The sequence below is a fragment of the Podarcis gaigeae genome (genome assembly GCF_964106915.1).
Source record: "Podarcis gaigeae genome assembly, chromosome: 15".
NCBI lineage: Eukaryota > Metazoa > Chordata > Lepidosauria > Squamata > Lacertidae > Podarcis > Podarcis gaigeae.
In genome coordinates, this window is record NC_139692.1 from 43,434,105 (window position 1) to 43,461,779 (window position 27,675).

The 27,675-nt window shown below is 46.1% G+C and overlaps 2 protein-coding genes and 2 long non-coding RNA genes across 7 annotated transcripts in view; 1 reads left to right on the plus strand and 3 right to left on the minus strand.

The window, feature by feature from the left end:
- The window catches only part of CPD (carboxypeptidase D), a 38,411-nt gene extending 30,912 nt beyond the window's left edge, over positions 1-7,499 (minus strand). Inside the window, exons 1-2 of the mRNA XM_083715022.1 lie at positions 6,741-7,499; positions 2,067-2,314 (exon numbers count right to left, since the gene is read on the minus strand). Coding sequence (XP_083571148.1) covers positions 2,067-2,314; positions 6,741-7,459 — 967 coding nt within the window. The 5' untranslated portion in view covers positions 7,460-7,499. The remainder of the gene's footprint in view (positions 1-2,066; positions 2,315-6,740) is intronic.
- Positions 7,400-22,918, plus strand: TMIGD1 (transmembrane and immunoglobulin domain containing 1; the record flags this gene model as incomplete). 4 transcript variants are annotated; one of them, XM_083715271.1, is made up of 7 exons in its annotated part: positions 7,400-7,524; positions 15,604-15,706; positions 15,932-16,210; positions 16,898-17,176; positions 19,793-19,896; positions 21,010-21,050; positions 22,013-22,918. In XM_083715271.1, the coding sequence occupies exons 2-7, from the start codon at positions 15,628-15,630 to the stop codon at positions 22,014-22,016; spliced, it is 786 nt and encodes a 261-aa protein (XP_083571397.1). In that variant the 5' UTR covers positions 7,400-7,524; positions 15,604-15,627. The 4 variants fall into 4 exon arrangements, with proteins under 4 accessions (XP_083571397.1, XP_083571398.1, XP_083571399.1 ...); XM_083715272.1 differs by lacking the exon at positions 7,400-7,524 and adding an exon at positions 13,660-15,184; XM_083715273.1 differs by lacking the exon at positions 7,400-7,524 and adding an exon at positions 13,660-14,016.
- Positions 12,383-13,739, minus strand: LOC310832979. The gene is made up of 2 exons (XR_014558501.1): positions 13,611-13,739; positions 12,383-13,243 (listed from the first exon to the last, which is right to left on the minus strand). It is a non-coding gene; the product is annotated as an uncharacterized lncRNA (long non-coding RNA).
- On the minus strand, positions 17,183-27,664 carry LOC310832970. Its single transcript, XR_014558491.1, has 3 exons — positions 27,570-27,664; positions 22,922-23,011; positions 17,183-17,666 (listed from the first exon to the last, which is right to left on the minus strand). It is a non-coding gene; the product is annotated as an uncharacterized lncRNA (long non-coding RNA).
- Between the last annotated feature and the right edge of the window lie 11 nt (positions 27,665-27,675).

The window sequence follows — 27,675 nt, forward strand, 5'->3', positions numbered from 1 at the left end:
GGCAACTACTGGTAAACAGCATGAAGGAGAACCTTTATTTGAACAGTTAGTTAGGCATGTGGCCAGCCAAAATAAGATGTGTTCACATGACTGGTCCAGTACTTCTAAAAAGTTTAATGCTACTAGGACAAAAGAGAGATGTTTATCCATCAACACATCTGATACTTATGTTGATTATAAAAACAAAATTAGTTAAATGCTGGGCAGGGTTTCTATAGACATGAATAATTCACAATACACATAATTTTCATTTTTAATGTTAACCGCAATTGCAGTTCTAAAATTAAGGTAGTTTGGCATAAAATCTGATAATGTTTGAAGTATCTTTGTTGTTGCTGAGCAAATATTGTAGTGATTAGTTGACCAAATAATTTTGACAAGCCAAAAAGAATGTCAGGGGAAGGACAAGTATAAAGAGCTCTGGCTTCCCTTTAAAAGTCAACTTCTATCAGGCTACAGTAAGTGAGAGAAGGGAGGGAGGGCCACCTCTTAGGCTCAACTGAGAGACCAATAACTTTTGGCTTTCCTCTCTTTGAACTGCTTCCATTCCAGCTGGCCATTGTAAGAACACTAAAAACTAGTGTCTGTCTGTGTTTCCTTTTCTCTCCTCCCAATTCCTTTTGTGTTACGTATTTTAGACTGTAAGCCTGAGAACAAGTACTATTTTATTACTGATCTTTGCAACCACTCAGGGAACGTTTTCAGTTAAAGAGTGGGACAAAAATACTTTAAATAAGGAGAAATGAGATTATCTACAAGCAATTATTGCAAGTATTTTGTAAATGGTTTTAGATAAGAAAAAAATACCAGAAAAAATGTGGGTCTAAAGCAGGCAATGAAAAAGAAATGGTGCAATATGCTTTTCAAATTTGATTAGCATGTCAAAAAAATCTAAGTAAACATGCATAGCTTTGACACTGTAAATCTGTATAGAAATACTAACATAAAAACCTTTCTAATGCAACTGATGCTACTTTTTGAGCTGTGTTATAACCTGGGTGACATACCCAAATTACTTCTGTTGAGGTTAAATACCATTTCAAAGTCATGTAAATCCTATGCTCAGCCACCAGTAAAGCTCAGAAGCTCACCATCAGGTGTGATAATAAAGGCTAACATACCATACTGGCAGTCACTCCCACAGGAAGACCCTATAATTTTTTTTCTATCACAGTTCAATTCCCAAAAATGAAATTATTTTATGCAACCTAGGAATTGTAAGTTTTGGAAGACTGGCCCTTGGGTTCTCTCCAATTGCACCATGTGTTGCAATTATAAGCAAACTTTCTTGGGAACTTTATTTTTCAAGTGCCTCATTTTTTTCAAATTACAGCTTTACAGAGATTAAGGAAAACACAATCCATGCTTGAAGCCTTACAGCATAATAGGCAAAATACAAAAAAAAAAAAAAAAATTTAAAAAAAATGGGAAAGAGAATGTGGGACCGCACAGGAAAACAAGGAAGGTTAGGCACCAGTTAGTCGTGAAGTTCAAATGAATTCAGCAATGCTTACTTTCAAGTCAGCATATTTCGGAGGGCTCTGCATGGCAGCTACAGACAAATTCAGTACTCTGAATGCAGATAAGCAACACTAGTACCAAAGACAGCTCAAAGACCACATGCTCAAGCAACGCAGCCTCAAGTCCAATGGAGTATCTATACCCATCAACCTACGTCTTACAGGCCATATTCAACAGTAAAAGGGTGGCACACAGTAGTGCTCCATAAGTGCTTTGTAAATCTGGGAGAAAGTTTCTCCTGTTAAAACAAAATTAGGCAACACCAACAGACAGCTAGCTAGCTAGCTGCAATGTGCCAAAGCAAGCTATAAAAGTTTGCTTATATCATAAAAAAATGTTTGACAACAATTGAGCCAGGCATTTTCTTTACATAGCTTTTGTTGAATGACATATGAAATGCAAACACATAGAATCAATAAACAGCACCAATCATGTCATCACCTTGATGCTGCCTGCAGGATTCCAGCAGCAGTAAAGTGACAATAAAGAGCAACATGCTACTCTTTTGGAAGATACTAGTAAAGTAGTTCACTTGAGCAGCCTACCTTCCACGTCATACCACTGAGCACCATTGGTGATGCCATCTTGGAAAGTTTCTTCTTCCTCCCCAGGGCAGTTTGGGGTGCCGGTTTTCATTATGGGATGGTTTGATGCATAAGCCTTTGCCAAATACCTGAATACCTCATCATCGGCAGATTTGCTGTACACCCCAGAGGTCTTGTGCACAGCGGAGTCATCAAATGGATAGCTTGCAACAACAGATCCCCCATGCAGGTTCCCGGAAAGCACAAACCTGTTTTCAACAGAAGCGCAACAGTCATCAGAACCAGAAAAGATAACTGCAGGGTAAAGATGCAATTAGATTAATGTGGCATGTTTTATCCCATCACACTAAATTTCTTTAATGAAGCAGCACAATCAACATTTGGAGGAAACACAGTGGCTCTTTTCAGAAACTGCAAAACAACTTGTCAACAAGAGAAGAAGATTCCTGAGTAAGTGTGATGCAGTTTACAGAGTGCTGCATTTAGAAGGGGGGACCACACCAACCCCTGTATTTTAAAAGCCAGTTCACAATGAAGGAACTAGTATTAGAGATGAAAGCCAATTCAGACCATTATCAGCAATTAAGTTGGCAAACAAACTGGGTGCTAAACACAAGAAGCCAGGTCATAAAAATAAGTTACAAGCAGCAGAACCTACAAGCATAGAAATCTTAGGGTGACTATTCCTATAAGCTTGTCAACACCAATTGAGATTAAGACTGATGGGAATTAAGTTTGCAAACTAGTTAGGAAATGGAAGTGCCTAGGAAACAGCCAAGATTTCCTTAGCCCTGTCACAAGTGACTGTACTCTTTAAGCTTTTTTCTCAGCTGATAAAGGAACTTAGGGTTCCTTCCAAAAGCACTTGATATTACGCATTTGGATTTTTTAAACCCGCCAAGATCAGAAAAGCCCCATTTTAACAAACTACTGAGCACCAACCAGAACACTGCATTCTATTCAAGAAAAACAACTCATAAATTGTTAAACTAAAGCATGCATAAAGCTTGATGTTTATTCAGTTTTGTACCAGTGACATAGTATTGCAATTGTAATCATTTTAAGCCCTATAACAAGGCAGAAGGGCAACCACAAAGGACTGCCTTGTTTAGTCAGCTTTAGCGGCTTCTGTTATTTTAATTTGAGGTAATTTTAAACAGATAGAGCTGAGAGAATGTAGATTTGAATGTGCATTGTCACATGGAAGATCTTGAGACACCCAACATAAGAAGTCAGATTTTGTACATTAGAACGGCAACAAGCACATTCGCAAATCCTTATTGAGCTCTTGTTTTCATTCAGGCAGAAAAACATCAACAGAACATCAAGACCACTGCATGATAATAAATTTATTTCAAGTTTGGAAGTATAGTATTTTGCAGTGACCAAAGGCAACACTGCTTCTTACCATGTTTTTGCCACAAGCAAACCCAGTTCACCTCTCAGTAGCCAATACATTCCTGTGCAAAGGGGACAAGCCATACAAACAGCATCTTCTCCAACCACAACTACCCCCCAACCAGCCAGGAATCCTAACCATTCACAGTACAGTTGTATCTTGGTTCTCAAACGCCTTGGTACTTGTATGTTTTGGCTCCCAAACACCGAAAACCCGGAAGTAAGTGTTCTGGTTTTCATACTTTTTTTGGAAGCCTTATGTCTGACGCAGCTTCCACTTGAGTGCAGGAAGCTCCTGCAGCCAATTGGAAGCTGCGCCTTGGTTTTCAAACATTTTCGGAAGTCGAACAGACTCCCGGAATGGATTACATTCGAGAACCAAGATACGACAGTATCAAAAATGTGCAATCCCTTGGACCTTCAGAATCAAAAATTGTTTTAAAGTCCCATCATAACCACAGATACTTCTTGAAGGGTAAAATCCTCTCTCTGTGGCTTCTCTAACTACACACTCCAGATCTCCTACCCAGTTCTCTACAACAATGAAGGCCACCTGGAAACTGGCTTCACCCACAGAAGAACACCTATACTGAGAATCATTTACTGAAACCTTGTTGTCTGTTTCCCCTTCATAAGAGTTGTTAAGGGTGGTGACACAGAACAGGACCAGGCTATCTCTGTGATAGCACAAAGGAGTCCCATCTGACTTAGTTAAGGTCTCTCACCTCAGTTTTTAAGTACCAGGTGATGGAAATGTGTTTAACTGCTGGTGTTTCTGTCACTTCTATTTAGTTGTTATGTTGGTTTCTTTTTGATAGTACAGTATTATGTTTTTATTTCTTTAATCCACTTTGTGACATAGGGAAGGGAATTAAGAGCAGATAGCACCAAGGGAACTGGAAAATAACCAACACAGCACCTGAGCCTCAAGAGGATGCCAGGAATGAAGAGAGGAAAATTACAGTTGCCCAACACATTTTAGCATGTCACCTTCTTTGGGTCATGACATTTTCTCCCTCTTCTACATTTACTCTTCTGTATGAAAAACAGCAATGGTGTGGCAATAAAACAAAACACAATTGCAGTTTTCAATAAACGTTTTCATCCCTAGTATCTAGTTGAGGCTTTGCCTCCTGATTTTTGGTTTCCAGCTAAAAATGTAGAAAATACTTCCATCCCCACATGAGAAAATAAGCTAGCTCCTGGGCTTCAAAAAGGGACAAGCCAAGACATCCAATTATCCAGTGTCCCCAACCCAGTACAGAACAACTGCCACCCATGGACCTCTTAAAACCTTCCACTGCACCCCCAAATAACATAGACAGCATATGAGGCGGCCCAGCCCTGACTGAAACACCCAGTAGGGATCCCACCACCTAAGCCAAGAAGCTCTGCCAACCAATGAAAGCTCAACTGGCTCAGCACTATTAGACCTGGCCCCCAAGGAAAAGCCTGGCCTGCCAAGCATCATGTAAGATTCTACACTTAGGCAGGAAGAACCAGCAGCACAAATATAATACAGCAGCCGCCTGAATTGCCAGTAGTACATGTGAAAAGGATCTAGGGGTGTTAGGAAACCACAAGCTGAACATGAGTCAACAGTGTAATACAGAAGTAAAAAGAACTCAGGCTATTCTAAGCTGCATCAACAGAAGTCTCATGTCCAGATCAAGGGAAGTAATAATCCCGCTGTATTCTGTCTTGTTTTGGTCCCAGGCCCACCTGGAGGTGGGCACCACAATTCAAGGATATTGACAAGCTGAAATATGTGCAAAGGAGGGCAACCAAGATGATCAAGGGTGGAAACCAAGCCTTATGAGGAACTGTTGAGGGAATTGGGCATGTTTAGTCTGGTAAAGAGGAGACTGAGAGGAAATATGAAAGACATCTTCAAATATCTAAAGGGTTGTCACTTGGAAGATGGAGCAAGCTTGTTTTCCCCTGCTCTGGAGGCTTGGATCCAAACCAATGGATTCAAGTTACAAGAAAGGAGTTTACAACTAAATATCAGAAATAACTTTCTGACCGTAAGAGCTGTACAAACAGGCTCCCATGAGAGGTGGTGGACTCTTCTTCCTTGGAGGTTTTAAACAGTTTTTGGATGGCCATCTGTCACAGCATTCGAAATTCGCCAGGAGCCAGGCACATTTTTCACCTGGCGTTTGACCACTTGCAGCCAAGTGAAGATGCCTGACATCGCCATCATTTGCAGGTACATGCCTGGGGGATCCTTGGATATTGATTGTTTTCACACACCCTTAACACATTCTACAGAACTTTATCAGTTAAATCAGCTGAGATTCCTGCACTGCAGGGGGTTGGACCGGATGACCCAAGGGTCCCTTCCAACTCTACAATTCTATGACTATGAGATCCCACCTCCAGAGAAGGAAGCTGCACCCAACCACATAAAGCTGACGCCCTCCCACCGCAAATGAGCCCTGCCAACCAATAAGGGCCAGAAGGATAGTTTAGTCAGTAGAGGACGAGACTCTTAATCTCAAGCTTGTGGGTAAACGTACTATGTTGGGCAAAAAAAAAAATCCTGCATTGCAGGAAATTGGACTAGATGGCCCTTGTGGTCCCTTCCAACTTTACAATTCTAAGATTCCAGGTTACACCTGCCCCCCAAAAGCCCCACCCATACAGCATGGAGACCCTGTCCCCATGCAAAGCACACCCACCAAGAGACACTTGGTTCTGCAAACTAAATAAGAACCCATCCCAAATCACCAGTCAACATACTATAAGGCTCCACCCCAGCCCAGCAAAAGACTGAAGCACCTAGGTAAGACAAGCCATGGGCATAGCCAAGGAGGAGGGCAACTGCACCCCTAACATAAATCCTGGCCATGCCCATGGCAGAGGTCCCACCCCAAAACAAAGAAGCCTCATGTTTTAATTTTCGCATTAAAAATTAGAAGGCATTAATAAGTGACTAATGGATGCTAATAATGCCTCAAAATAATAATAATAATAATAATAATAATAATTTTTATATCCCTCCCCAGCCAAAGCAGGGCTCAAAGCAGGGCTCAGGATGAAGCCCTACTGTCAAGATAAACCTAGCCCACCCTGCAACATGAGACCCCCCATGCCCCAGCACGAGACCTCACCCCTGTTCGAGTGAAGCCACGCCCACAAACAGAACCTCAACTCATTGAGCACGAGGAAGCCCCGCCTCCCAGGAGACGCCTGACCCGCCCTGCGCCACGAAACCCCGCCCCCCGCAACCGGAGCCCCGCCCACTGCGCCCGAGCCCCGCCTCCCCCTCACCGGTTGCGCCGCATCCACTCCATGAGGGCGCGCACTTCGGGGACGTTGGCCAGGTCGGGCTGAGCTGCCCCGAACTGGTCCGGGAAGCTGCGGTTGAGGTCTTTCCCCCTGGCGTTCTCCCTCCCGGAGGCGTCCTGCTGGGCGCCGCAGTCGCCCTCCTCGGCGCGGGCGAAGCCGTCCGGATTGAGGCTGGGCATGAGGTAGAGGTCGGTGCCGTTGAGGAGGCGCTGCGCCCGGGGCTCCCCGCGCAGCCACCCCGCCACCAGCTCGCGGGCCAGGCGGACCACCAGGGCCCTGCCCAGGGCCTCGTCGCCGTGCATGTTGGCCACCAGCTTGACTTGCGGGCGGCCCGGGATGGGGGGTCCGCCCACCGGGTCGCCGACGTCGCCGCTCCCGCCGCCGGGCTCCGGCAGGTCGGCGCTGAGGCGCAGCACCCACAGCTCCCGGCCTTCGCCCGAACGGCCGATGGAGAAGAGCCTGGCCAAGCCGCGAGGGGCCTCGTCCTCCGCCAAGCGCCGCAGCGATGCCCCCAGCTCCGCTTCGTCCAGGTAGCGCGTCGCCGCCCCGCCGCCGGCAGCCGAGGGCTCCGTGGAGGCCGCCGCCTCCGCTTTCTTAATGTGCGCCGCCTCCACCCCGCGCCGCCACAACAAAAATACTAAGAAGAAGAATGAAGATAAAGCGAAGGGAAAGAGACCGCCGCCTCCGCCCCGGCCCGCCATCGCCGCCTCAGATGTGACAGGCCGCTCGCCCGCCGCCGCTGAGGGGAGGAAAAGTGCTCGCTGAGGTAACTCGACACTCGATTGGCGAGGAGGGAGCAGGGCAGCGAGCCAATCGGAGAAGACGGCAAACAGCCAATAGGAAAGGGGAAGGGGGAAAGAGAGCCAATAACAAAGGCTGGAGGGCGGGCTTATGGCGCGAAAGAGGGCGTTGTTTAACCCTTGAGGGCCCGGAGGAGAGAGAAAAAGCGTTTCGAGGTTGGTGAATAGTTGGGAGAGATAGAACGGGAATCTATGGATGGAAAGAAGCGGGGGGAGAGAGAAAGGGGGCGGGAGAAAGCATGACGGAAGCCAATGAAAGACGACAGAGGAGATGACGGAGAGGTTGAGGGGCGGGGCTGAAAGCGGGAGACGTGGAAAGGGTAGAGATGATGTCGACGTAACCAACTGTTCACGTGAATGGGATACCCGCGTGTGCAGCGTCACGTCTGGTAGAGAAAACACGGAGATTTATTAGATTTGTCTATCATCTTGTTTAGCTATTGTATTTTTATCCTGCATGTCTTACAAATTAATTTTAAAAAACAAAATAACAAACGTTAAAAAAACCAGATAGATACTGACCGTGATCTTGCAAAAAAAGACCAATTTTCCTTAAAAGGGTCTGCTTCCTTTGATAACATAAAACGAGCCTTCTGGATCTGACCAAACGGACTCCAACCAGTCCAGCCTCCTGTTGCCGCAATGGCCAGTCACCTCGCTACTTTTGATAACCATCAACTGATATTTTGCCTGTAAACTCCGAGATTCTGTGTGTTTGACTGTATTCTAGTGGCTGATCTGATCCAAGATCATAACAATAAAGTTTAATTGAGCATCAGATATTCACAGTGATGAGAGAACACAATCACTTGTGCTTAGTAGCCATAGATGGTCTCATTCTCCATAAAATTGTTCAATATTTAAAAGTCATCCAAGTTAGTGACCATCACTGCATCTTGCAGTATATGCAGAGTAAAGTCCATAAATAAGTTGGCAAAGGCTGCCCCAGAAGATCTGAAGATAATGGACTTTTTGGACGGGGACCCTTGGATCAGCTTCGTGGTCAGTTGGTGCCACAGGTGGGAAGGAAAACACCTGCAGGCTGCCAAACCCTTTCAAGGTTTGTTTGCGGAGGTTTTCTTGAGACTGACGTATGCAGAGTTGTGAAATCAAGGAAGCTGAGCGGGCTTGGGAGAAGGCATTGACCCTGCAGGAATTCCTCTGTAGGAACATTGTTCTCATAATGGGACTAAAGCCATGAATGATTCGTGACTCACTCGGACCTCTGCGGTTGCTGGCTGTGTATTTATCCATCCCATAATGCAGCCAGCCATTAGGTCTGCTCTGTGGTTCTGCATCTGTTGCACTTAAACCTTTTAACATTTGGACCCCCAAAGATAAGAGAGAAAGAAGCAATGGCTCACTGAGAATGTATTCTCTTTGAAGCGTGTTGCACTTAACAGGAGCTGCTCATGAGAAGAAGTTTCCCTTGGATCCCATGCAGGGTTTTGAAAGCCTCTTCAGAAGTAACCAGGACAAAAGGAGGCCAAAAGCCATTTCTCATGACAATGAATTGAATGTTAAGACTTTGTTGTCAAGTGGAAAGAAACACGAAACATTGAATATCTTTTCCTATATGGAATTAGAGACGCTCACCCCGTGTTTGGAGGGTGAGGAAATGCAGTTTCTCTCCAGTCAAGTGGATTTCGATGATGTGCAAGTTTAACCAAAAAAGTCTCTCACACACACAAACACTAATTTTCTATTTTATTTTTTCAGGTCATGTACAAATAAATAATATACAATATTAATTAAGGAGAGGAAAGAAAGTGAAGCAAATAAAGAATAATAATAATGCACATTTCCCTTCTCGTTCTCTATGTAACATATTCAAATAAAATAAGTAAATTATAAAAGTACATGGATTTACATTTTTCTGCACTCCATTACACCAGTACATTATAAACACACTCCATTTCCCCACAAAACTGTTGTGAGATTATCTGTCCTTCTTTATTCTGATTACCGTAGTCAGCTTTAGTCACATCCTCTGTCCAATGTTCCACTCTTCCAATGTGGAAGTTCTTGTTCTTTTTCAGTTATAACATGGATATTCTTTGTCACTTGTCAGTACCTGAATCTTTGATGGATCCTAAGTGTAGGATTAATGGATCCATTGGGAGTATATAACATGCAATCGTTTCTATTTCTTTTAACACCTTGCTGTGAATATCTGGTTCCAAGATAAATATCCATTAAGCCCATTAAATATGCTGCAAATTGCCACTATTCATTTTACAACTCCCAACAGAAATAGCTTGCTGTTCTATATGTATGATTAGGACATGATGGTATTGAATGCATTAGACCTGCATTTTATATGTATAAATGTATTTTTAGCTTTTATTCTCTTTTATCTTTTTAATCCTTGCACTATTTTATAAATTGCTTCAAGCTACCTTTTGTGGCAAAACTACAGTAATAAGTGCAATAAATAATAGTATCATTATTGCATGATTAACTCAACTTTGAGATTAACACTTATAGTTTGCTGTGGAATATTTAACCAGAGCCACTGTCACACATTCATTAATATAACCAAAATCTCCTTCCCATTTCTGCTGGTAATTATTTTCTTTTGATTCTATGTTGCTTCTCATTCATATGATTTATTTGATCATTTTTGCAAGTTATATTTTGACACCATACGTTCAAATTCCAGTATTTCCAGGAGAGGACCCTGTTTTGCAACTAAAAGTCTGAGTAATATTTCACAACTGTAAATATTGGAAGGATTGTGGTCCTTTTTGTTGCCCTCTTTCAGCCTCTTCCTTTTCCTCCTCTTCCCTAACAGCCACAGACCTGCCTGGAAGCACTTAAAAAAAATGTTTTTATTAAAAGATTTTATTGGGTAGTGTGATGGGATAATGACCTGCTTGTGCGTAAAGCTTGATCCCTCCGGGTTTTGGCTGGTCAGCCAACCTAAGTCTCTAACGGAGCCCCCCAAAGCATGACTCCGTCAGTCGCTGGTAGTATCCGACAGTGGGCGTCTACGGAACTTACTCCAACATAAAAGCTGTTTGACGGACATGCGCCTCCTGGACTCTCTGCGTGACAGCTTCCGGCGAGGGGGGGGGGGTTGCTAAAGGGGGTCTTGTTACCTCCTCACTGTTCTCACTGGAAGTATCCCAGAGCCTCCCCTCCGACTCCCTTTCCCTTTGAGCTCCTGCTCTCCCCCTACTGGTTCCCTCTTCTGCTGCAGAGTCTCTCCTATTCTCCTGGATCCTTTCTACCACCTGTTTTTCCGATGGCAGTTCCCTGACATCCACCTCCCTCCCAGGGCCCCCTTCACCCCCTCCCGCCTCCTCTCCCACTGGCAGTGAGGGTGGAAAGCCCCTGAAGGAACTCTCCTCGTCGTCCGTGGATTCAAACACTTCTTGCCACGGCTTACCGTCTCTTGCCCTGTCTTCCTCTTCTTCGTCGGAGTCTGCTTCCTCATCCACCCCTGACTCTGGGAACCCTTCAAACTCCCCTTCCTCATCGGTGGTCCCGAAATGTTCCCTTCTAAATCGTGCCACGGGCTGCGGTTTCCTTGGGAAACGCCTATGAAACGTTTCTATTAAAATCTCGTCATTGACTGCCTCTGCTGGTACCCATGTGTTTTCTGACTCTACTTCCCCCTCCCATTCTACCAAATATTCCACCTGATTCCCCTTCCACCTGGAATCAATGATTCCTGCCACGTTCATGTCACGTTCTCTCTCTTCTATCACGGGCGTTTGGGTGACCTCCCTCTCACGTTCCCCCCACTCACGTCCCTCTCGGTACGGCGACAGTAATGACCTGTGAAATACTGGGTGCAATTTCATGTGACTGGGCAATCTGAGTTTGAATGCTACTGGGTTGACCTGCTGTATGACCTCAAAGGGTCCCAATCTTTTGGGTCTCAATTTCTTACTCCCTCCCGTGAACGGTAGTCCTTGGGTGGATAGCCACACCCGGTTTCCCACCCTTATAGTTTCACCTTCCCTCCTATTTCTGTCTGCTTGCTTCTTATATTCTTCCTTGGCTTTCTCTAAGTTGAGTTGGAGCTGACGGTGGATCGCTTCCATCTCTTCAACAAAATGTTCCGCCGCCGGCACGCTCCACCTCTCCCCTCCCTCTCCTGGAAAAGCCCGGGGATGACACCCATAATTTGCCAGAAAGGGACTCATCCCTGTGGACTCATTCTCTGCGTTGTTGTAGGCAAATTCTGCCAGAGGTAACTTATCTACCCAATCATTTTCTCTGTCCTGAACATAACACCTCAGGTATTGTTGTAAAATCCCGTTTGCCCTCTCCGCTTGCCCATTTGTTTCTGGGTGCCGGGCAGTTGAAAAATTGATTTCCACGTGCAGTAAGCTCATGAGTTTCCTCCAGAACCTGGAAGTAAACTGTTTCCCTCTGTCGCTGACCACCCTCAAGGGGGCGCCATGCAACCTGAAAATATGCTCTACAAACAACTTGGCGGTTTCCTCCGCTGTGACCGCATGTGAACAGGCTATAAAATGACACATCTTAGTTAATAGATCTACCACCACCATGACCGCTGTCTTGCCTTTGGATTTTGGCAGGTCCAACTTACTCCAACATAAAAGCTGTTTGACGGACATGCGCCTCCTGGACTCTCTGCGTGACAGCTTCCGGCGAGGGGTGGGGGTTGCTAAAGGGGGTCTTGTTACCTCCTCACTGTTCTCACTGGAAGTATCCCAGAGCCTCCCCTCCGACTCCCTTTCCCTTTGAGCTCCTGCTCTCCCCCTACTGGTTCCCTCTTCTGCTGCAGAGTCTCACCTATTCTCCTGGATCCTTTCTACCACCTGTTCGTCCGATGGCAGTTCCCTGACAGGTAGCAAAGGTACATACAGTGTCTCAGTTTTTAGTTTGTGGAGTTCTTTGTTCAGGTTATTTATATTCAGTGTGAGACATTACTGTCATAGGCAGCATGCAGTTGGGGGCAAGAGAAGTGGGAAGAGAGAAGAGAGGAGGAAGAAGAAGGGGAAGACAGCAAACTTTCATTCTATTACATGGTGTACGAGTGGGGCTTTTGTGTCAGCGTCAAGTGAATAGGTATCCTATTTTTATGGGTGGTGAGAGAGACCAAAAGGCTCAGGGTGAGCACTCTGAAATATTGTGTCTGCTGTGTCTTTACCAGGTCATGAGGTTCCCTTCTCACCTTTACACCTGTCTGAAACCTGGTCCAAACCAGGTCTAAGACCGGGAGGTTAAGAATGTGGAAAGTGAGCTTTTCAGCTTATCACGTCCTAGATCTCCTTTCTTCTCAGGTGTGTTTCAGTTACATGCTGAACTGACTGGTAACGACTAATTAATTACGTTTTGTGGCTATTTCAACATGTTCCCAAGAAAAGCTCTATTGACTGGCACTCCCTTTCCACCTGGTCTCATGGCCTGGGCTTGCAGTTGGTGGATGCCAATTTGCTGCAGTGGCTGTTGCCAGATGCTTCCAAAGAAGGCACAGAAATCTCCACGGTGCACAGCAAATCTTTCTGTCTAATTGCAAAATTGTAGTCTCGTGACAAATGTAAAAGAGATGCCTGGTCTAGCTCTCTGTCAGCCTGGATATTTTGTGCCCCCTAATTTTCAGAGAACCAACCCAATTCTCACAGTGGTGATCATCAGCATATTGGTTTAAGGCAGGAAGAATGAGCAAGCCCCCATTTTTAAATCTCAACTCTGATCTATGGGAAACTGTCACCTCTTCTCTTTAAAGGTAAAGGTACCCCTGCCCGTACGGGCCAGTCTTGACAGACTCTGGGGTTGTGCGCCCATCTCACTTAAGAGGCCAGGGGCCAGCGCTGTCCGGAGACACTTCCGGGTCACGTGGCCAGCGTGACATCGCTGCTCTGGCGAGCCAGAGCCGCACACGGAAACGCCATTTACCTTCCCGCTGGTAAGCGGTCCCTATTTATCTACTTGCACCCGGAGGTGCTTTCGAACTGCTAGGTTGGCAGGCGCTGGGACCGAGCAGCGGGAGCGCACCCCGCCGCAGGGATTCGAACCGCCGATCGGCCGACCTTTCGATCGGCAAATCCTAGGCACTGAGGCTTTAACCCACAGCGCCACCTGCGTCCCAATTTCCTCTTCTCTTTAGCTCCCACCAAATAAAGTAGCCATAGAGATTAGCTCAATCCTGTATGCAAAGCACTTGAAGCACATTTTCAAAAGTTGAATTTTACATTACCACCCTTACAGCAGGGTCCTGGCTAAAGTGTGAGCCTCCTGCATCCTCTAAGCCACGTTGCATTCAATCTCCTCCATCCTACAGTTTGGAAATAGAAGGAATGCAAATATCCCAAGGCTGCAAAAGGACAGCCCTAAATCTTATGCTTCTGCTCCCCCTGGTGGCAACTCTCATCATTCAAGAAATTGGAATTTAATAAATGACTGCGAGCTCAGCCACATCAGGCACAGGAAAGAACACCCCATCCAATGTGACAGCAAATTGGAGTGACTGAGAAGTGGTAAGTGGCCCCATTGGTTACCTTTTCTGAGACACTTTCCTTCTATGCCAGCTTCCTTCTGACCTCGGTGCTAGAGCACCTCTCAGTTAGGTCCAGCGTTGTGTTATTTTGGTATGATCTAAGGCTGCTCCTTTTCAGATTTCAGTTCTCTTTGCAAAATGGAAAAATGGTCCTCCTTGGATCAGAGCAGAGGAATAACAAAGATCCTGCCATGCGGCCTTGGTTTCATTAAGAGTCATCCTTTCAACACCACCTGCCCTGTGGGCACTGACTTTGCCCTGTTGCTTCTCATAATAACCCCCGGCCTGGCCCAAGTGGGTTTAGTGAACTAACCAGCATTTTCCACTTTAAAATCTTGCATCAAAAGCAAGGCAAGGGGTTAACAGTGGCTACAACTCATGTAGGTGAAGTCTGTCAAATGTATTAAACAACAGCACATTTTGTGGCAATGGCTGTCAACATTAGTATACAATTTCCAGACAATAACGCTGGCTGTTGCCCTGAGCATGAGGTAAAATGACTTGTTAATTATGTATATTTCTTTCTTTTCTTTCTATTTGGATGGATGCCAAATAGTTTCTTCTCAACCTTTTGGCTTCAGGGATGAGGAGCTGACATAATATTGGATTGGATCTTGTTGGACTTTGTAGCTTAGGCGAGTAATAAATTCTGCTTCAGCAGAGCGAAGAGATGGGCAGAAAGCTGTGACTCGCTGGCGCAAGATGTAGGATCTTAGGATCTGGCAGCCTGGCTCTCCTCCAAGGTGGCCTTTGGCCACCTTGTACAACAAAGACGTGCACAAAGGCATCCCCTTAGCACCCAGTGCTGTTAGAGGGGAAGGGCGTTCTGCCCACTGTGTGCTGCCTTCAGAGTCAAAATCAGGGGTGGTTGACCCATGATAGATGCACTTTGCTGCTTGTTACTCATTGCCTCAGCCACGGCCATAAATCTGGGAAAGGTTTTTTTGGCCAGCTTCCTTTTGGGAGAGAGAAGCACCCAGTGTTTACCCAGGAAGTCCTTAAGAGAACGCGGCCTTGAACTCGAGTGGATCACTTGTCTCTGCACGGCAATAAAGACATATAACCACGGGGGCCTATAAAAGCCCAAGGAAGGCCGTGGTTTGCTCTCCATTTCAAGGCAAGTGCCCACACGATTGGCCTTTCCCAACGTAAGTGTCAGTATTTGGCAGAGAAGAATGCAGTGGGGTAGCAAGGTGGCGTTTCCTGGGGTGGGGGGCTATTTCTCATAGCTTCAATACATATACAGGTCACTCCCCGAAATGTGGAAGGCATTTGTAGACCCCGGGCTGTTGGGTGAAGAAGTATGTGTTCAGGGAAGTTTTTAATGTGTGACATTTTGATGTGTTTTTAATCCTTGTTGGAAGCTGCCCAGAGTGGCTGGGGAAACCCAGCCAGATGGGCAGGGTACAAATAATAAATTATTCTTATTCTTATTTATTATTATTATTAATGGTGCTGACTTTGGGGTGGGTGAGCTTGGGTGACTTGGGCGCTCCTCCAACCTTACGGGGGGCAATCGCTACCACGAGGCACACAATGACTCTCTCCTGCTTCCTTTCTGCTGCAGGTCTTGGGCCAGAGTTCTTCGCAGATGGCCTCAGGGGGGACGGCAGGCATCCTTTGCAGGGCAACTCTCTTCTTCTTCGCACTTTTGCCTTGTGCTGTCACAGGTACGCAACCAGCGTGGGTCCTCACGTGAGCTTCCCAATGGAGTTCCACATCTGAATTGCCTAAAGTGTGTGGGGCAAGATTAAATGATCCTCTCACTCATTCAGCCAAACTGTTGATTTTGGGGATCAGGACAACTATTGATGCTATTTTTTAGAGTCTGTCTGTCTTTTTTTTTTTTTTACAAAACTTTGCTTCATGGGACTGACATCTTTCCCCCTCCCCAGGCACCCATCTGGCTATCAATGGCAACACTGCTGACTACCAGCTGTCAACAAAGCCAGGCGTAGCAGAGTCCCTCGTGTGCACAGTGCACAACAACAGCCAGGGAGAAGAGCTGCTCTGGTTCCGAGGGGACACGCAGGTCGACCTGAAAGATGGAAACAAAGTGAATGCCAGCAGCGTCTGCATCTACCCCGTCGCTGTAGATGACAACGGAGTTTCCTTTACCTGCAAGTTGGCCCGAGATGGATCTGTCATGATCTCTGTGGTCCTGGATGTCCGTTGTGAGTGGCCGGCTCTCTGTTTCTGAGGAAGGGAAGCTGTAGGCTGGGTGCTCTACAGAATTTCAGATAGATAGATAGATAGATAGATAGATAGATAGATAGATAGATAGACATACATAAATATGAGAGAATCTAGTCCATTTTTTAATTAGATTTTTCTCCTTTTTTGCCCAGAAATTAAATGGCATTTAAAATTAAATCTGATTTTTATAGAACCCCTCCCTGTGGAACGCCCTGTGGCACCCCTCCCTGTGGAACGCCCTCCCATCAGATGTCAAGGAAATAAACTACACAATTTTTAGAAGAGATCTGAAGGCAGCCCTGTATCGGGAAGTTTTTAACGTTTGACGTGTTATTATGTTTTATATTCTGCTGGAAGCTGCCCAGAGTAGGTGAGGAAACCCAGCCAGATGGGTGGGGTATAAATAATAAAATAATTGGTTTCTGTGCAGTTACAGACCTGGGTGCTCTGCCTGCACAATGACAGAAGCAACCTTGGTTTTTTTTTTAAAAAGTTTGTTTTTTAATGGTTGCTATTTTGTTTTTGTCATTTGGGACCAGTGCTACAGCACTTGAGGGGTTTTACAAGCCCCCCCCTTCTCTCTGCTCTGAATATTCATTCAAGCGTAATATCAAAGAATTGAGGAATGGGTGCTGTTGAATGTGATCCTTTGTTGTTCTCCACAGTCCCCCCCATCCTCAGCGGAGAAGACCCTCCCCCACAGGAAGAACAGGCCGATGTGACACTGGATTGCCACACAAAGGCCAACCCTCCTGCTCAGATGGCCTGGTATAAGGACAACAGCTTTCTGACCCTGGAGAAATCCCGTTACCACATTTATCAGACCAGCGAGCTCTTTCAGTTAACCATTGCAAAGGCCCAGATATCCGACAATGGGATATACACCTGCGTGGCTAGTTTGGATGGGATAACAGAGAAGAGGGATTTCCACCTGACTGTTGAAGGTAATGCAACTGCTGTGATGTGGCTGGCCCACTGGCCACTTGGGGCCTGTAGCCCAGCCAGCTGAAGTCTTCTTGCTGGGTGCTTGCCTTGATGTCCTTGACATCTTCCCTTCCTACCTGTGTTGGCTGCAGGCAGGTCCTGCCTTGTGCAAGGTCGTCTTCAAAGACCAGGATATTAAGCCTGAAAGCACACACAGGGGTCAGCTTTCTCTCTGGTTTACCTTGTGAAGGCAGGACCAGCCCTCTAAATCCCCCAGGAGCTGCTGTGTTATCAGCAGCTCAGTGTTTGTAACTGGGAGCAAATGAAATCAAGGCCCTGGTAGTCATTACGAAGAAGCCATTTGTTTGCTGTGTCTAGATCAGCAGGTTGGGGAAGCTCAGGACCTCCAGGCCTTTCTCTCCGGCCCCCAGAACACTCCCCAGCCCTGCTCCAGGCTCACGTCAGGCACTTTCCCGCTGTCTTTGAATTGTTGTAATGCCTCTCGCTTACCTGGGTGGAGAATAGAGAGAGGGGAGTGTACATTAGACTCTGGCTTTTGTGTGGCTGGAGTTTTAAGGGGATAGTAAGAGTCACTGCCATAGTTCTGCACATCTTTGCCTTTGGCCCTGGCCACCTCTGGGATGTGATCTCTGGAAGGTTGCAACAAGGGAACATGTCCCTCGACTTCACTGCTCCTGGACTAGATTCTTTGGATGAGGGACTAAAGGGTTAATGGTCCCGCCTTCGGATTAGATGACCTTTGGATCCCATCCCTCACCCCAGTTCCTGAGTATAGACTCAAAGGCATCACCCAGAATATTAAGCATCTGGTTCATGTTCACAATTTGAGATCCAGGAGTGGCTGGTAGGAGCCAGCATTTGGCAAAATAAGGACCGCCATATCTACGTTGCCCCTGTGGACCTCCTGAACACACTCTTGTTCCATTTATGGTTCTAGGAGAGCATAAAACACTCTTGGGCTTTCACAATCGTCAAATCTGCAGCCTCCTGTGTTTGGGGAGAGACCAGTGGTAGACCAGGCACCTTGCATGTACCGTATTTTCCCCTCTATAACACGCAGATTTTTTCTCCTAAAAAGTAAGGGGAAATGTCTGTGCGTGTTATTGAGCGAATGTGTGGTCCCTGGAGCCGTTTGTCCCAAGTGCATGGCAAAAATCAGGCAAAAATCATATTGCGCCGTCAAGGAGGAGAGGAGGCTGCTGCTTTCCTGCATTCTGCCTCAGGGTCTTACTGCCCACCCTGTTCTGTTTCGGTTGCTGTTTGCTCAAACGGAACAAAGAGCAGTGAAATCCCCTCCCCTCCAGGCAACCCCTCCCCTCCAGGCAAGTAGAGAGGAAAGCAGAGGTCCTTCCTTCTAATTCCTCTCTCTGCTCCTTCTCCGTGCTCCGGTGCTGTTGCTGCGTCTGGGGACTCGGCAGGCAGCGGAAAACATGCAGATGAGAGAGAGAGAGAGGGAGAGGGAGAGAGAGAGAGGGAGAGAGGGAGGGAGGGCTGGCTTGGGTGGGTGTGTGGGTGGACTTTTGCCTTCCTTTCCCCCCCCCTTTAAACCCCTCTCCTGCATTCTTAGCCAGCTGCTTCTCCGCACACCCCTCTCGTGCTCCTTGTCCCTTCTATATTTTTCCTTCCCTCCCCACTTAAAACGTGGTTACAAAGCACGGATCCACATGGATCCTCAGGATCTTTGCATTGGGTCACCCCAAATTCACCATCAGATCACATAGCAATGATCTGATGCAAAAACAGGGCTGCAATGGTGCAAAAACGTGGTTACAAAGCATGGATCCACATGGATCCTCAGGATCTTTGCATTGGGTCAGCCCAAATTCACCATTAGAGCACATAGCATGTCCATGGCTACAGCATGCACCAAAAAAAAAATCACGTACCCACTGTTGCCTGGGGCTGCAATGGTGCAAAAACGTGGTTACAATACATGGATCTACATGGATCCTCAGGATTTTTGCATTGGGTCACCCCAAATTCACCATCAGATCACATGTCTGTGGTCACAGCATGAAGCACAAAAAAAACAACTCAACATTGCCAAATTCTGTGTAGCCGCTATTAGGCGTAGGAAACAAGAGCAATATGCAGGTGAAGGCAAATACTTAATTTTATTTATGCTGTCTAATTTTAAATTGCTGTTATGGCCTAATCTGTATTGAAATTGTCTTTTGTCCTTTGTTTTTTTCCGGTGTTATGCTTCGCTGACTAGCTGTACGAGTTAATCTGGTCTGTGACCGTTTAATAAAATTTGATTTGATTTGATTTGAAGCACAAAAATGATACAGCCACTGTTTCATTCAGAATGTTTTTTCCCTTGTTTTCCTCCTCTAAAAACGATGTGCGTGTTATGGTCAGGTGCGTGTTATAGAGCGAAAAATACGGTAGGTTCAATCTCAGGCAGCTCCAAGTAGTAGGTGATGGGAACTTCTCTCTGCCAGAGACCCTGGGGAGATGCTGCCAGTCAGAGTAGGCTGTGCTGTGATGAGATGGGCAAACAGCCTGACCTAGTGTAAAGTAGCTTCTGCTGTTCACTGAATGCATTTAATAGCATTGATACTCCACGTCCAAAATCCAGCTAAGAAGGCGGGTTGCATTTGTTTTCCCAACAGAAGGGAATCTCCCTTTCCCAATGGAGGCTGTCATTGCTGCGGCTGTGGTCGTTTTTTTCACTATCCTCTTTGGCATTGTGGCTCGATGGAAGCGGATTGCACAGGTAAGAAGGACCTGGTATGTTAGAACATCAGAAGAGAGCCTGGCTGCTGGATCAGACCCAAGGGGGGCCCATCTGGTCCAACATCCTGTTCTCACAGTAGCCAACTAGATGCCCCAACTGGAAGCCCAGAGGCAGGATCTGAGCACAACAGCATCAGTCTCCCCCCTGTGGTTTCCAACAGCTGGTATTCAGAGGCCTCCTACCTCGGACACTGGCTAGTTTTCACTGATAGCTGCCTCCTCCATCATGAATTTGTCTAGTCCTCTTTTAAAGCCATCCAAGTTGGTGGCCATCAATGCCTCTTTTTGAAGGCAAATTCCGTAGTTTAACTATATGCTGTGAGAAGAAGTCCTTTCTTTTGTCTGTCCAGACATTGTTTCATTTTGGAAGCTAAAGAGGCACCCAAGTGTATCACCACCCTTTATTAGATGGCAGAGACCAGCAGGGAAACCTTGTGTTGCCTCGGCCAGCAGGGGGCGCCATTCAGGGAACACCTTTCTGACCCAGCTACAGTGTTGTGCTTCAGACCAAAATGCCTCCCACCCACAGTCCTTTTCCCCATCTTCTGCTTGCTTTGTTGAAAGTGAGGAAGGAGCAAGGAGCAAGCGGGGTTGAAAGGAGGTGGGGGAGACACTTCCAGCCACTCCATTTCAACAGGGCTGAGGGCTCTGTGTCAGGTGGGAACCAAAGCTGCTCCTGTGTTATAGCTCAGCCAGTTAGAGCGTGGTGCTGCTAACACCAAGGTCAGGGGTAACTGGTGCTGGCCGGCTGCATATTCCTGCAATGCAGGGGGTTAGACTGCACGATTGTTGGAGTCCCTTCCAGCTCTACAGTTCCATGATTCTATGTACACATTTGCAAGATTTCTACTTGCTACTACTTCCTAGCATAGGGGTAGCTCTCCTGTGTCTCTGCAGATGCTGTTGGGACTCCAATTCCCATCATTGCTGGCTGCTGGGAGTTGGGGTCTCAACCATACCTGGAAAGCCACAGGTGAGCCATCACTGCCCTGCCAAAACCACAGAGTCAGCTCCCATCCGAAATGTATGCAGCTGGAAGACATTAACTGAAACCAGTGGCACTGAAACCCCTCCTTTTTTATTTTTATTTTAGTGCTTTGGGATAGGGTGCAACTCATCAAGCAACACGTTTCTGTAAGTATCTTTGCCACCAGTCCTTATTCAGAAAGCTCAGTGATGAAGCTGGCCCAAAAAACTCCTCCTCAAAGCAGGGCTGGCCAGCGGCATTGTGCAGCCTGAAGCAGAAAACCTAGAGGCACCCCCTTCTCTCCCAACCAATATGGGGCTTGTGAAGGAGCCTGTCAGCCCCCCCCTCGCCTCAAAGGAAAATGCACCCCAGAACAACACAACCCCAGGCAAGCAAGAGGGAACCTGCAGTCTTCCCAAGAGAGAGGCCTACTTTGGAACTGCCATCCCTTGTTTTCTGGGTGCTGGAAGCTGCCTTTCAAAAGGACCCCAAAAGCACACAAGAGCAGGGTGTTATGGCATGTTGATATGTTGGTGCTGGTGGTGGTGCTGCTGCTTTGTAGCCTGGCGTGCAACTTACGAACCTGTGCAGAATGGGCACAAAACACAGCTATGTGGCTGCACATGTGACCATGCGAAGAGCCACAGTTACAGACAAGCCCTCTTTTAGCTTTCTCCCTTCCTTTGATCTTTGAAGGTGGGAGTGTACACTCCAGTCTCATGTGATTTAAATCTAGCCACTGACCACAGAGCCAATGAAAGGGAACGTTATTGTACTCAGGGTAAAGATCTGGCTCCGCTCTCAGCCCAACACGAGCCTTGTCTTACTTATTATATCTATATTATATTTATATCAGGCACCAGGCAAGAATGTTCCTCTATAACCAGGTCTGTGGCTGATTAATCTATGGTCTTTTAAATGTGCTTATAGGAGGGCGGTTATTTGTTTGTTTCACCATTATGTTGTGTTCTCAGTTTGCACTGTTAGGCTGTAAACCTGTAATCTTCTGATCAAGGCCAGTATACAAATTTAAATCATCATCTAGCCAAGATGGGGTTGGTTTGTTTTTTAAAAAACGTTGTGCTCCTTTCAGATGTGTTTACTTTTGATCTGTTTTCTTCCCTTCCAGGTGAAGGAATTCCTCCGCTGGACCAAGCAAAGGAGCACCCCTGCCCATCACCATAGATGACAAGACCCTTCCAGCTTTTAAGGGCCCTGGTTCAGAGGCCTCTTTGATAGCATTTAAAAGTTGCACCCTTTCTGCTGTCTGACAGTTGCTCCTGTAGGTTTAAGTGCATATATTTGGCTTACAATTGAGAAGGTCAGGCTGGCCAGACCTTTGGTGTTTTACCAAAGTAAAATATTAACTTCAGGCTTGCCATTCAAATGCCCAAACTGCAAATCAGGAATGGGGAATTTGTGTTTCTCTAGATGCTGCCAACCCCCATCATCACTGACTGCAGGCTATACTGGCTGAGGCTGATGAGAGGTGGAGTCCTAACGCCACCCAGAGGACCAAAGGCTTCACTCTCCTTGGTGTAAACATGCAGATTATTTAAAAAAGTAAATATAGAGTTAACACACTGGTTGCTGTTTTGCTACAGAGCCAGGTTCAAGGTCTTCATGTTAACTCACAAAGCTCTAAACAACTTGGGACCAAGGTACCTTAAGGACTATCTGATCCTTTATTCTCCACCTTGATCACTGAAATCCTCTGGTGGGCCACCTCCTTGGGGGGGGGGGGGTGTACTCCATGCTCCAGAAGTTCAGCTGGTGTTCACTAGGGACAGAACCTTTCATGTAGTGGGCTCTGCCCTATGGAACTCACTGCCAGTAGAAGTTCAGAAGGAACCACCCCAGCCTTCCTTCAGATGTCTCTTGAAATTTGCACTTTTTAAACACAATATGATTTTGCTCCTTTTAACCAACTAGTACTGGTTGCTGTTTCGTTGTTTTTTCTAATTATGCTTTACATATATTTATGTAAACAATCATAAATATTCAAACAAACAAATAAATACAATATCAATACAAATACCTGTATGAGGAATTATTGCAGGTGTGTCTTCCGCTGCTGCCTTCAGGCATCTCCCTTTTTAAGAAGGCCCTGCATAACCTGAAATGAAGTCTTGGAAAAAAATAGGATTTTATCATTACTTTGCTGGTTAATATCTGCTATGGGCTCTTAATTTGTCCTTCTCCCCACCCACACAGGGAGCTTTTGACAAAACCAAACCAGGAAAGTATCATCAGTGGCGTAGCGTGGGTTGTCAGTACCCGGGGCAAGGCAAATAATTTGCGCCCCCTAACCCGTGGATTTGTGCCCCCTAACCCTAACCCCCAGATGTTGCGCCCGGTGCGGCCGCCCCCCCTTCACCCCCCACGCTACGCCACTGAGTATCATCCCAGCAGCCTTAAACAGTCCCTGACCCGTCTGTCTGCATTGGGGGTGGCAAACGTTTCTGTCTCATTAGCTTATTTTCATGGAACATCTTACTGGCTTGGCTCTAAGAAAGCCTCTCTCTTCCAGTGGGGCAGCCTCCTGCTTTGTGATAGAGGGAGCAAATTTGCATTTTTATTTTGTGAAATGGTTTTCAGGGGAAAGCAGAATGCGTCGGTTGAACACTGCTGGGGAGAAGTTTGCGACTATGTTAACTGAGGGAAGTCTGGCATCACCAAGTGTTCTAGGCCTAAGAAAATGTTTTGCTATTTCAGCCCTGGTGCTTTTCTTCAGTTTTTGGACTACAATTCCCATCAGCTGGGAGGGCACCAGGTGGGTGAAGGCTGCCCCATGGCTATTACAAGGAATTATGCTGCCTCAGGGCCACATTGCGCATTCTGCAGCCTGCTACACAAAATGTAACTATCGCACCAGAAGAAAATTGCCCATTTTATTAGTGTGGCCCAGGCACTGCAGGTTGTATGCTCCACTCCCTATAGCTATGCAATCCTGAACTGAGAAGTGGCTGTCTGACTCAGGTCCACCTGGCCAATAAGTATGATGATACACAATACTTTTGCAGGGCTAGGAGAAGAAAAGGTATAAACAGAGCAGTCCTCGGGGTTACATACAATGCACCCTCGTTTACTTCTGAGCAGGCCTACCTACATCCGAATGAGTTACAAGCACCTTTTGTTTCCCTGCCATGATGGGCAATGCAGAAAGTTGTTGTTGTTTTTTCATTTTTGTGTATCAGGCTGTAATTAAAGGCACAGGAGCCGAGCCAGACAGCAAAAAGCATAAAAGTTGGCAGCACTTTGGGCCTCTGCTCTTTTCAGGTTTGCTGGCTTCTTGCCCCATGAAGACCACTTGGCACCAACGCCGAGGCTTGTGCATTTGTTTTATTTCAACAACATTTTTCTGCTTAATCACAGCGGTCTCTAAGTGATGCATAAATAGGAAGTGTAGGTGGGGAAAAGAAATCAGCTGGTTGGCTGTTCCAAGCCCCAGGGAAGGTTTTGCTCAAAGCTGCTTAAAAACTCCAATCAAGACAATACATGTTTGCTGCCAGACTGACTGGTTGCTCAGCTCTGCCCTTTACCTTGGTTTTTATGGGTGCCCACACACAGCACATCTTTTTTTTTTTAAGTACTTCTTGGGAGCCTCTTGGCAGTCCCCTTCCCTTGCTTCCGCCCATCCCATTCCCATCAATTGTATACAATTATTTTTATTTAATTGGGGAGAGAAAATGAAGTTCTAAGTGAATCAAGAAAGGTGTAGCAAAGTTGTGCCCTCTCCATGTTGGGGGTGGGGGGTGCTCTTTAACATGTTTGTAAATGATCTGGAGGTGGAGGAGAGCAGGTTTGTAGATGACGCAGAAGCAGATAGTGGGTAAGTGAAGCCTCAAGGAGACTTCAAGTCTCTCTCTCTCACACACAAGTATATATTCCCCCCTGGTTACACCCTCCTTTTTTACAGGGTCAAAGTCTAGCTGGCTCATTTTATCTGTTCCAAGATGCCAAACCAAAACTTTTATGGTGGATCATAAAAATAAAGCAATTTAGGAGGTGTGGAAGATGAGTAAGAGCCCAGCTAGCTCAGCCCAAAGCAGCCTTCCCATAACCAGGTGCCGTGGGCTATAACTCCTATAACTCCCAGCTGGGGGCAGATGGGAGTTAGAGTCCACAACACCTGGAGGGCAGCAGGTTGGGGGAAGGCTAATCCAGGGGAGCGTGTGGCCATTCTGGATGCTGTGCAGAGTCCAATTCCCATTGGCTCAGCCCAGCATGCCCACTGGCCAGAGATGACTCTGATTCCCTTACAGAGCCCATATAGAGTCCCTTGAGAGGTCTTTATCAGTAGGAGAGAAAAGCAGAGGCCAACCGGGGTATACTGAAAGCAGCTAGTAAGCCTGATCTTTATTTAAAAGGAAATAAACTGTTGCAACACCGCACGCAGGAGGGAGGAAAACCCCAAATAAAAGGAAACCAGAATTTTTATAGCCTCTGATCCATAGATCGATCTCCCCACAGCCCACCCACCAAGAGCATCAGAAATATGTCATAGAAGGAAGGTACATCGGATAGGTAAGTTTCACAGGATACAGGTAAGTCACCAACACCTCGGGTGTCCGGAATTTTATTTAACATTTATATGACCATTTAAATGGAGAGACAAAAGGAGAGGCAGGCATGGGTGCTTTTCCACCTGTCACCCCAAAAGGTTTTCCTGCCAGTTCTGTTATCGCTCATCCTGATGTTGATAAACTGCTAATGATTACTCATTGTTATTACCCTTCACAGGAAGAAGCCCACCCTTATAAATGCAAGTGGAAGTGCTCAGAGTCTAAGGCAGGCATAGGCAAACTCAGCCCTCCAGATGTTTTGGGACTACAATTCCCATCATCCCTGACCACTGGTCCTGTTAGCTAGGGATCATGGAAGTTGTAGGCCAAAAACATCTGAAGGGCCGAGTTTGCCTATGCCTGGTCTAAGGCTTGGGGGTGCCAGCTTAACAACATATAGAATGTATAAACAGAATTCATTATCTTATCCTTTGTCTAAATAATAAACTTTATCGTTTTATCTATGGCGGTTCTTTGGTATATGTACATATGTACATATGTACACTGTGTAAATCATGTTAGGGCATTATGCGATATATATGGAAACACTTTTGTTGTTGTTTATTCGTTTAGTCGTGTCCAACTCTTCGTGACTCCCTGGACCAGAGCACGCCAGGCACTCCTGTCTTCCACTGCCTCCCACAGTTTGGTCAGACTCATGCTGGTAGTTTCGAGAACACTGTCCCACCATCTCATCCTCTGTCGTCCCCTTCTCCTTGTGCCCTCCATCTTTCCCAACATCAGGGTCTTTTCCAGGGAGTCTTCTCTTCTCATGCGGTGGCCAAAGTATTGGAGCCTCAGCTTCAGGATCTGTCCTTCCAGTGAGCACTCAGGGCTGATTTCCTTCAGAATGGATAGGTTTGATCTTCTTGCAGTCCATGGGACTCTCAAGAGTCTCCTCCAGCACCAGAATCCAAGGCATCAAATCTTTGGCGATCAGCCTTCTTGATGGTCCAGCTCTCACTTCCATACATCACTACTGGGAAAACCATAGCTTTAACTATATGGACCTTTGTTGGCAAGGTGATGTCTCTGCTTTTTAAGATGCTGTCTAGGTTTGCCATTGCTTTTCTCCCAAGAAGCACGTGTCTTTTAATTTTGTGGCTGCTGTCACCATCTGCAGTGATCATGGAGCCCAAGAAAGTAAAATCTCTCACTGCCTCCATTTCTTCCCCTTCTATTTGCCAGGAGGTGATGGGCCCAGTGGCCATGATCTTTGTTTTTTTGATGTTGAGCTTCAGACCATATTTTGTGCTCTTGATGGCTTATGAATGAGCCTCAGCCATCCATTGAATAAAATGGTTTGACCTTGTGAATTGGTCGGTGTTATTCATTATAGGCACAGTAGGTGGAGCTGTCAGAGCTCCCTTTATGCTTTGAAGAAGGGAAACCCGTTTGTTACCTTTCTACCAGATGTAACTTATCAGCTGTCATGCCCGTTTTCATTAATCTTATGATAATTTCTTATAAATATAGGAACACCAGCAACATCTCTGTTGTAAGGAAGCCTGGCAGACATCATTTAGCACAAGGGGCACATTAAGACTCCTCCAAACATCATCTTCTTTCCCCCTCCATGCAAGGAATGGGGGGGGGGGAGCAAGGCTGGATGGGAAGTCACTGGTTTTGTTTTGCTTTTTAAGGAAATGTATTTTAACAGTGCTGTGTTTATTGTTTTCATTATGCTCTGCATTTTAAGATTTTTTATTTTTTTAAAAAATATTGTTTTAATTCTATTAGAGCAGAGCTTTCCAAACTTTTCATGTTGGTGACACACATTTTAGACATGCATCATTTCGCGACACACTAATTCAGGTTTACTAGCAAACCGGAGGTTAAACCAACCCCTTTCCAGCCCCGGGAGGAGTGCAGGGAGCGTTTGCATGACACACCTACACACTGCAGCAGACACATGTGTCAAAACACAGTTTGGAGAGTTCTGTATCAGCGTTTAATTAACTTTTTAGCGATTGGCTTCTACTGCCTTTTTTTTTTTTTAGCTTTTTGTATATAATCTGTGTTGTATGGAATTGTGTAAGCCGCCTTGGAGAAGGAATAATAATAATAATAATAATAATAATAATAATAATAATAATAATAATAATATTCCAAGTACAGTACCTGTAACAGCGAGAAAGCTGAACGGCTCCTTTAAGAGGCGTGCCCCCCGAAACTCTCTCCGCCCCTCTAACGGGGGCGGGGAAGAGAACCCGCGAAGGACAGCGCA